At 41.7% G+C, this 9,953-nt stretch overlaps 1 protein-coding gene across 1 annotated transcript in view; it reads left to right on the forward strand.

Moving 5' to 3' along the window:
• The window catches only part of FREM2 (FRAS1 related extracellular matrix 2), a 158,686-nt gene extending 148,733 nt beyond the window's left edge, over positions 1 to 9,953 (forward strand). Inside the window, exons 18-24 of the mRNA XM_032611517.1 lie at positions 312 to 416; positions 1,917 to 2,044; positions 2,143 to 2,277; positions 3,023 to 3,149; positions 4,403 to 4,590; positions 5,167 to 5,313; positions 8,254 to 9,953. Of these exons, the coding sequence (XP_032467408.1) occupies positions 312 to 416; positions 1,917 to 2,044; positions 2,143 to 2,277; positions 3,023 to 3,149; positions 4,403 to 4,590; positions 5,167 to 5,313; positions 8,254 to 8,763 (1,340 nt within the window). The 3' untranslated portion in view covers positions 8,764 to 9,953. The remainder of the gene's footprint in view (positions 1 to 311; positions 417 to 1,916; positions 2,045 to 2,142; positions 2,278 to 3,022; positions 3,150 to 4,402; positions 4,591 to 5,166; positions 5,314 to 8,253) is intronic.

The following is a 9,953-nucleotide window of genomic DNA, read 5'->3' on the forward strand; positions in this document are numbered from 1 at the left end:
AATTTCTATAGACTAAAGCTTTAAGAAATATCTTGGCCTATTGTAATCACTCTGTATATTTCATATGGACCTCATTCATGTGACCTTATTCTATTCTGCCTACCTTCTAGACAGCTTTTCCTGTTAGAAAACAAAACAAAACAAAATGAGAATATTTCTGCCTCTCTGATCACTCAGAATTTTTCTGATAATACCTTTCGGCTAGAATGCTTAAAGATGAGAGGAACCTGAATTTGGTTTTGGAAGAAACCCCAGACATTAGGAGTCCTTGGTCACCAATATTCCCACTCTTGTGTCCCATCCCATCATAGGTTCTCTCTACCCAACTAGCATGCGCATCGGTGAAGAGGGGCGTTTGGTCGTGAACTTCAAGACAGAGGCACAATTCCATGGCTTGTTTGTGCTGTCACATCCCGGTAAGCCCCATTACCCTTAAATAGCCGCTCCCCACACAACAAGGATATAGTTGTTCCATATTTGCACACGTTTCAGCATGCTTCCTTATGAGCTTTGAAGCCCTTAATTTCAAATGAACCGTGTATGTACAGATATCTACATGAGGGCTTGATCGTTGCTCAGCTACGTCTTATAAGCTACAAAATCATCACTGTAGAATTTTAGAGAAAATACCAAATGGTTAAAGTACATTTAAAAGAAAACCACTTGGAGTTCCCTGGTGGCCTAGTGGTTAGGGTTCCGTGCTTTCACTGCCGTGACCTGGGATCAGTCCCTGGTCGGGCAACTCAGATCCTGCAAGCCGCGCAGCGTGGCCAAAAAGATAAAGAAAGAAAAGAAAACTCTACTGAGTTAATTTTAAGAGTTTTCCTTTAGATTGAGAACATAGCCACAACATTCCCATTCTCTACTTCATATGTGTTGTCCAAAAATTTGAATTTTAGGTCATTTGTTCAGCGAGCACAGCTCTTTTCTAGGTACTGTAAGAAACCTTTATAGTGGAGACAGAAGTGCCACTTCACTATTACGCTTGTTGCAGACACATGAGCTAATTATCTTAAGTATTAGCTATGTAATTTCACTAATTTGATGGATTGTGCTGTGAATGTCAATAATGTGGCAGTCACTAATGTCCCGTGTCTAAGCTTTTACAAAAAATTTCATTTCATTAGAAATAATTCTTTATTTGACTTCGCCTTACTAAACTGGTTTGCACATCTTACTGGTGTGCCAACTCATGTCAGATTGGAAGAGGGAAATAATTCACGCGCTGTCTTCTGTGTCCTTCTTTTTTCTGGGTCGGACGGAGAGAATAAGGCTGAAAATTCAGGAAGAGAAAGACAGTTTGCTGTATTTTTGTGAGTCTGAGCTCTGAAATACAGAACCAAAAAGAATCATTTTGCTTTATTGTAATTGACTGTTCTGGAAAATGAGGATTTCCTGGTCTTTACAGTTCCCTTCCACGTGTCTACCTTTCTATTAAACTGAATCTTTGTTTAGATATGATTGAGGCAATCTCATTAAAATTAGACTCCATGTATAAATTGGGTGTGCCTGGCTCTGTGGATGCAAATAGTCCGAGGTTCTGTTCATAGCTTCAGTGCATAGTGAGCGCGTTCACATCAGCCTTTATTGAACGGCTGTGCCTCCCTGGAAAGTAGCCCTGAACTATGTGAGCACTTCCGTACAATTAGTTTTTGGCAGCATTATATAGAGTGGAAAAAGCACTGCGTTAGCCATCAGAAGGCACACAGCCCAGCCGTGTGATCCCGGGAGAGCCACACAGTCACTCAGCCCAGTTTCTTTAACTGCGAAATGAGGATTATTATACCAACCCTGCTACTTTGCAGGCTTATTATAAGAATAAATGCAAATAAGGGATCACAGGGCACTTTGAAAACTCCAAACCGTTAGGCACCCTTTTAACCACTAGACCATTATTGTTCTTGGCATTTTTCTAGCGGCCTTCACCAGCTCCATGATCATGTCAGTTGATCACCCAGGTCTGATGTTTTCCCTGCGTCTCATAAGGAGTGAACCGACCTATAACCAGCCAGTCCAGCAATGGAGCTTTGTATCTGACTTTGCAGTAAGTGACTAAGGCTCTTACTTTTCCCTTGCTTCTGCCTTTGACTACATCTCAGCCTTTTAAATGAAAAACACGGATGTCGTCTCTGCTCTTTAAAGGTACGTGACTACTCGGGGACGTATACTGTAAAACTGCTACCATGCACCACTCCGTCACACCAGGAGTACCGCCTGCCGGTCCACTGCAACCCCAGAGAGCCTATCACTTTTGACCTTGACATCCGATTCCAACAGGTGTGTCTCACAGAATCTTCTCCCACATAGAAGCCCGCTTGGTTAAAGTCATAGTTTACTTTTATCAGTAAAAAAGAAATTTTTTCTCACCCAATGATTTCAGTTCTTACATGCTGAGAAAAAAAAGAAGTCAGGCAGGAAGGGAACAAGGGAGGAAGGAAAGAAGAAAGAATTGCCCTTTATCCGTTGCGGTTTCGGTATATAAAATCCACAGGTTAAGGGTACGCAAGGGTTATTTTTTTTCTTATGGGATCTGATCTCCTCCTGGAGTTTGCTGCCTTGGAGATTTGAGAATTTTCCCCGGAGTTCTGTACTTCTTCATCTTGTCCTTGATCATCAAGGAGAATAAATATCCTGTAGTTCATGCCACCTCAGAGTGCCTCATTGCCAGTATGTATTAAAAGAAACGTGATGGCATCTTTTGCCCAAGAACTCTTACTAAACGTTGGCCTTCCGCTGTTTGCAAGTCCCTTATACATTCCAGTAAACCAGTGGAAATGAGCTCAAGCCATGCTAGTTAGTCCCATTCGAAAAATGATGTAACCTTGACAGTTTTGTCTTCTTAAGAAGAACGAAGTCAGCGTTACAATTCCCTAAGAAGGTGGTTTGGCTGGACATGAAAATTTCCGTGCAGTGTTTACCATTCTTTATGTCAGCGTACAACGCATGTGTGTATCTGTAAATGTGCTTGTGCACCACCAGAACCGTCAACAACACATGAAAGGGCCTTTGCGCTTGGTTTTAGGTCAGTGATCCGGTAGCAGCTGAGTTTAGCTTGAACACCCAAATGTACCTGCTCTCCAAGAAGAGTCTCTGGTTGTCTGATGGATCCATGGGATTCGGACAAGAGAGCGATGTTGCCTTTGCAGAAGGTATCACTTTACACATGAGACGCCTGCTCATCTGTTTGCCATTATATCTGTCGTCCTTTACTGGGATCGTGTTTGAGGGGGGCAATTATAACCTCCTTTACGGTCTTGAGATTATAACTGGGTCTTTATCATTTTGGCAGGGAGGGGTCACTGAAATTGGATATATGTTACAGGATGGTTTTTATTCTGGGGAAGTTAACCTCTATTTCCCTTATCTAAATGACTTTTGAAACAAGTCTGGATTTTTTTCCTTGAATGTTTTTTTTCAATTTGCATACACACCAATACTGCAGCTCCACGAGACTATATAGTTCATGGGCAAGGGTTGTGCCTGTCTTGTTTAGTGGTATATTCCCAGAACCTAGCAAAATACCTAGTACACGTGGTAGGTGTTCAGTAGTAGCTGTGAAAGAGATGATGAAATACCAGGGAGTTTCCTTAAACCCTCTTTCAAAATCAAATAAAGCTGGGTTTGGGGAGGGAAGGATTAAGAGTTTGGGATTAGCAGATGCAAACTAGTATATACAGAATGGATAAACGACAGGGTCCTACTGTATAGCACAGGGAACTGTATTCAATATCCTGTGATAAACCATAATGGAAAAGAATATGAAAAAGAATATATATATATATATATATATATATGTATAACTGAGTCACTTTGCTGTACAGGAGAACATTGTAAATCAACTATACTTCAGTAAAATTTTTTTTAATTTAAAAATCAAATAAAGCTAATTCAGCTTTTTATTGATGTTTTCTCTTTTAGTGTTATTCTATAATGATTTGCCTAGATCTCGGCAACTAATATACTTATGTAAACTGGACTTTAACCACAAGGGATGTTATGAATGTTAAATTATAGGCCAATGGGAGGGAGCCGCAAGAGGGAGGAGATATGGGGATATATGTGTATGTATAGCTGACTCACTTTGTTATAAAGCAGAAAAGAGTTATGTCTGGGAAAAAAAAAAAAATTATAGGCCAAGCCTTGAGGTTATTCCCACTACAGGCTGAGCATGTTGAGGGTCAATAAATCTCCAGTACCTCTGTCGTCTGCAAAGTGGTCTCATCTGAGGCCTGGGAGTGGACCAGATCCTGAAGCTAACGCAAAAAGGGCTTCAACATTTGATGCCAGATTAGGAAGAGAAGGAAATGCTTTCTAGTGTCATTATCGTCACAAACTGTTTGCAGTGTCACATAGACATACCTTATCACTTAACAGAAATAACATTTCCACGGCTCTGTTTCAGGCGATACAATTTATGGTCGGGTCATGGTGGATCCTGTCCAGAATCTAGGTGATTCCTTCTACTGCAGCATTGAGAAGGTGTTCCTGTGTACCGGAGCTGACGGCTACGTTCCCAAGTATAATCCAAAGAACGCAGAATATGGCTGCTTGGCTGACTCTCCTTCACTCTTATATAGATTTAAAATTGTGGTAAGTGCTTTGGCCCAAACAATGAACTGGGTAGATACTCAAAGCTAAATGTTTTTGTCTTCTGTTTTAAAACAACAGCATCTTTTTAAATGAAACCAAACGGTGGCATTTTATGGTACGTCCCCTACATATGAATGAGTTCTGTTCCAAAAGCGCACGCGTAAGTCCAATTTGTTCGTAAGTCCAACAAAGTTAGCCTAGATGCCCAACTTACACAATCAGCTATACTGTAGCCGCTATGTCACCGCTGTTTTTACGCTTGTTTCTGGACATCCTGGGCTTGAAATAAAGATACTGTACTACCGTACTCTCTACAGTACCGTACAGTAAAGTACACAAAAGCGCAGCCACTTGTAGAGGATGCACGCACGTGACAGTGTACCCCAGAGACGTGAACTAACTCATGTGATTGGACAGGCGAACGCACGTTTGCATCTTTGAAAGTTCGCAACTTGAAGGTTCATATGTAGGGGACTGACTGTAATTGGTACTTGCACAAAACTAATAGGAAAACCTTCTGCATTTGCAAAAGTTGGCCTTATGTACAGCAATCCTCGTTTTCCTTATTGCCTAAAGGACAAAGCTCAGCCAGAGACACAAGCCACCAGTTTCGGAAATGTCCTGTTTAACGCCAAACTGGCAGTGGATGACCCTGAAGCTATCTTGTTAGTGAATCAGCCTGGATCCGATGGCTTTAAAGTCGACTCAACACCACTCTTTCAGGTGGGCCAATAACAAGGTCACTTACAAGAGGTGTGTAACCCACGTGCAAGTTACTTAACATCTGAGCCCCTCAGATGTCTCCCATGTAGAAGGCAGTGATTGTCATATTCCGTAGAGTTAATGTGAACTTTGAGTAAAATAACGCGTGTAAACCACACCAGACCCTCCTGGGCTCAGAGCGAACATTCCATAAATGTTCGCTATTATTATGTTTACTAATGTATTCATGTTATTTTAAGTCTACGTGTAATGAAGACCCTTATTCAGTCCAGAATATAAATCTAAATGTGATGGTTGGGAACTCTGCTCTTATTGTTCGAAACCTCCTCTCGGTTGACTTTTTATGACCACCTTTATAAGAGTGATCTTGTGTGAACTGCTGGACTCAGAGAAACAACTGTGCACAGCCCAGGAATCTCTATTCTTTTTTTTTAATATAAAGAAATTTATTTTGAAATAGAATAAAGTTTTGGGGGTACAACATAGTGTCACAATTTTAAAGGTTATACTCCATTTATAGTTATTATAAAATATTGGCTATATTCCCTGTGCTGTACAATATAGCCTTGTAGCTTACTTATTTTAGACATGGTAGTTTGTACCTCTTAATCCCCTACTCCTATCTTGTCCCTCCCCTGCTTTCCTCTCCCCACTGGTAACCACTACTTTGTTCTCTATATCTGTGAGTCTGTTTCTGTTTTCTTATATTCACTAGTTTTATTTTTTATATTCCACATATAAGTGGTATTATACAGTAGCTGTCTTTCTCTGTCTGACTTATTTTACTGAGCATAATACCCTCCAAGTCCATCTATGTTGTTACAAATGGCAAAATTTCAATCTTTTTCTGGACGAGTAGTATTCCATTGTACATATATATACCACATCTTCTTTACCCATTCATCTGTTGATGGACACTTAGGTTGTTTCCATGTCTTGGCTATTGTAAATAGTGCTGCTGTGAACATTGGGGTGCATATATCTTCTAGAATAAATATGTTTGTTTTCTTTAGGTATATACCCAAGAGTGGAATTGCTGGATCATATGGTAGTTCTATTTTTAGTTTTTGAGGAACCTCCATACTGTTTTCCACAGTGGATTCACCAATTTACATTCCCATCAACAGTATACAATGGTTCCCTTTTCTTCACATCCTCACCAACACTTGTTATTTGTGTTCTTTTTCATGATAGCTATTCTGACCAGTGAGAGGTGACAGCTTATTGTGGTTTTGACTTGCATTTCTCAGATGATTAATGATGTTGAGCATCTTTTCGTGTGCCTTTTGGCCATCTGTATGTCTTCTTTGGGAAAATGTCTACTCAGGTCTTCTGCCTATTTTTTAAATCAGGTTGTATTTTTTTAACATCTTTATTGGAGTATAATTGCTTTACAATGGTGTGTAAGTTTCTGCCTTATAACAAAGTGAATCAGCTATACATATACATATATCCCTTCCCTCTTGCGTCTCCCTCCCACCCTCCCTGTCCCACCCCTCTAGGTAGTCACAAAGCACCGAGCTGATCTCCCTGTGCTATGCGGCTGCTTCCCACCAGCTATCTGTTTTACATCTGGTAGTGTATATATGTCCATGCCACTCTCTCACTTCGTCCCAGCTTACCCTTCCCCCTCCCCGCGTCCTCAAGTCCATTCTCTACGTCTGTGTCTTTATTCCTGTCCTGCCCCTAGGTTCTTCAGAACTTTTCTTTTTTTTTTAGATTCCATATATATGTGTTAGCATACGGTATTTATTTTTCTCTTTCTGACTTACTTCACTCTGTATGACAGACTGTAGGTCCAACCAGCTCACTACAGATAACTCAACTTCATTTCTTTTTACGGCTGAGTAATAGAATCTCTATTCTTAAATACTTTATAAACGAAGATAGAAAGTTCTAACCTAGAGACAGAAGGTAGAAAGAGACCCAGGAGACCATAACACTGAGCAGACAAATGAGACAAATTCAGAGATGTGTCCACATTGTGAATCCTTGGGGGAGCAAGTGCATCTTTTAGGATGTTTACTGAAAATTGTCCAGACAGGATGGGCTGGAGAAATACGTTATCTTTATTCCTCGTGAAGAAGGATGCCTGAGAAAGCATGTTTGTTCTTCTGAATCTTTTCAAACAGGAAGTTAAGTTAAAGTATGTTTTGTTTTGTTTTTGTTTTTAATGTTAACTCTGAAGGCACTTGACCTCTTCTAAATCCTGAAGGCTTCAAAGAGCCATCAGAAAATGCCTTCTTTTCACAAACCCTGAAAAGCAGAAAAACTTACCTTTTCTATGGCCTTATGTGTAAAATACACAGCAAGACATACTGGAAAAGAGTCTTGAGGTTCAGAAGGTCTGAGTCTAGTCCTGCCTCTGATACCAACTAGTTCAGTGACCTTAGGCAAGTCACTTAACTGCTACATATTCTCATTTACTCATTTTTTACTATTTAATTTTTGTACAATTTTTAAAAGGTTACACTCCATCTACAGTTATTACAAAATATTGGCTGTATTCCCCAGGTTGTGCAATGAATCCCTGGGACCTGTCTTACGCCCAATAGTTTGTACTCCCACTCCTGTACCCTTATATTGCGCCCCCTCCCTTCCCACTGGTAACCGCTGGTTCGCGCTCTGTATCTGTGTCATTCGCTCGTCTTTTAAGTGAGTAGGTTAGACCGTGTGATCCGGAGTTCTCTGCAGCTCTGACAAGTCACAGCTTACCAAACGTTTACCACCATCTGCTCCCTTAAGAGCTGCACGGCATACTTTATAGAGCGCTTTACACAAGGCCCTGCGCACACTACACGTGTAAAAATATTACAGATATGAGTTCTGCGGACCAAGTTAAATGATTATTATCTGTGCCATGAGTTTCTCTTGCAGCGTCGTGAATTTTTAGGTTGGCATAGGCTTCAGTTTTCTGATGAATAGAGTTGTGTCTCCTAGGTCTCTCTGGGTCGAGAATGGTACATACACACCATCTACACAGTAAGATCCAAAGACAGCACCAATCGAGGCCTTGGCAAACGAAGCGTGGAGTACCAGTACCACTCTCTGGTGAGTAAAGGGAAGCCCCAGGCAACTTCCAAGAGCCGGAAGAAGAGGGAAATCAGGAGCACACCCCCGCTGGTGTGGGAAATCGGGGCTGAAAACAACCGAGGAACAAACATCCAGCACATCGCCCTGGACCGCAGCAGCAGGAAGCAGATCCCCCAGGGGAGGGTTCCTCCTGACGGCGTCCTTCCGCGGGAGCTCAACCGTCCCACCTCTGAGGTCAGCCTGGTCACGGTGGTGGGAGGCGTCGCGGTGGGACTCCTCGCACTCTGCCTCACTGCCATTGCAGTCATGATGCGCCAGGGCAAGAGCGGCAGGAGAAAGGACACCCCCAAGGGCTCCGGCAGCACCGAGCCCATGATGCCCCCACGGGGCCATCGCAGCGACAGCTCAGAGGTCTGACGGCCACGGGTGGAATTCAGCCTTTTCCTCAAGTGCGCGGGAAAAGACAATGGAAACCCAGTGCTCTGTCAACAGCAGAGAATTGGGGACTTCTGTGACAAAGCTGCTCAGAGGACCTGACTGTACTAGTGAACTTTGATTCGCATGCTGTCCACTCGTTCAGGCATCAAAGGACAAATTGAGACCACAGACCACATCTTTCCTCTTGCCCAGAAGGCATCAAGTATGTATCCGGATGTACACAGAGCCATAGATGGACGGTGAGGAATGTACTTCTCACCTTAGGCATTTTCTCTACACAGTAGAGATGAACCTATTCAACGGTGCTAACAGACCCCTTCAGAAGTTTAAGAGGAGTCTATTGTTGCTATATTAGTACGTCCTGAAGGTGCAATTATCACATTGTTTATTCATTGTATAACAGTTTATTACTAAAAAGGTTTTAATTGGTAGTCTCGAAGAATGATGAATACCCTGTTTATTGTGACAAGTTTTCTAATAGGCGAAGACGGCGTGGAATTACGACCGAGGGTAGCTCAGCCCACAGATCACATTTTTTCCTACTGGAGAGAGAGTGGAAGGAAAGACCGAGGGACAGTAACCTACTCACTTCAGTTTGCATTGCTTCTCGTCTTCGTCGGACCCTTCTTGTTTCATTTGCTTATTTAATTTTAAATTAAGCCAAAGAATATGTTAAGTCTGGAGAAGATGGCTGAAGAGTGACTGCTCTGGTCAGGTACCTGGTCAGAAATAGAATTCTTGCATGATAATACGGTATTGGTGCTCATCGGAGAGGGTTGGTGACATTTTGATGATGAAGAAATGCCATAGAGTTAGATTCACATTTACAAGACAATGTTCTTTAAGAACTGAGCCTAGATGTTTGCAGTATTGAACCCATAAATGATCAGGACAAATATCATTCTGACGGTGAAGGGAGAAAGTGGTATTTATTAATATAATATGTTTAACCAAAGTGCCTCTTACCTATACTTTATAGAATAAAAGAACATTTTAACAACGACACATGAGTTTAACCCTCACAACAGCATCACACAGCAAGGTCCAAAACTCAATTTGTCCAGAAGACATTTTATTAGCTTTCTAATAGACACCTGGTCCAAACGATGGAAATCCCTTCAACCGTCATTCCAGAGATGATCTTAGAGGTGGCCAGCATCCCTGATCAT

The sequence above is a fragment of the Phocoena sinus genome, chromosome 18 (assembly GCF_008692025.1).
Source record: "Phocoena sinus isolate mPhoSin1 chromosome 18, mPhoSin1.pri, whole genome shotgun sequence".
NCBI classification, from domain to species: domain Eukaryota; kingdom Metazoa; phylum Chordata; class Mammalia; order Artiodactyla; family Phocoenidae; genus Phocoena; species Phocoena sinus.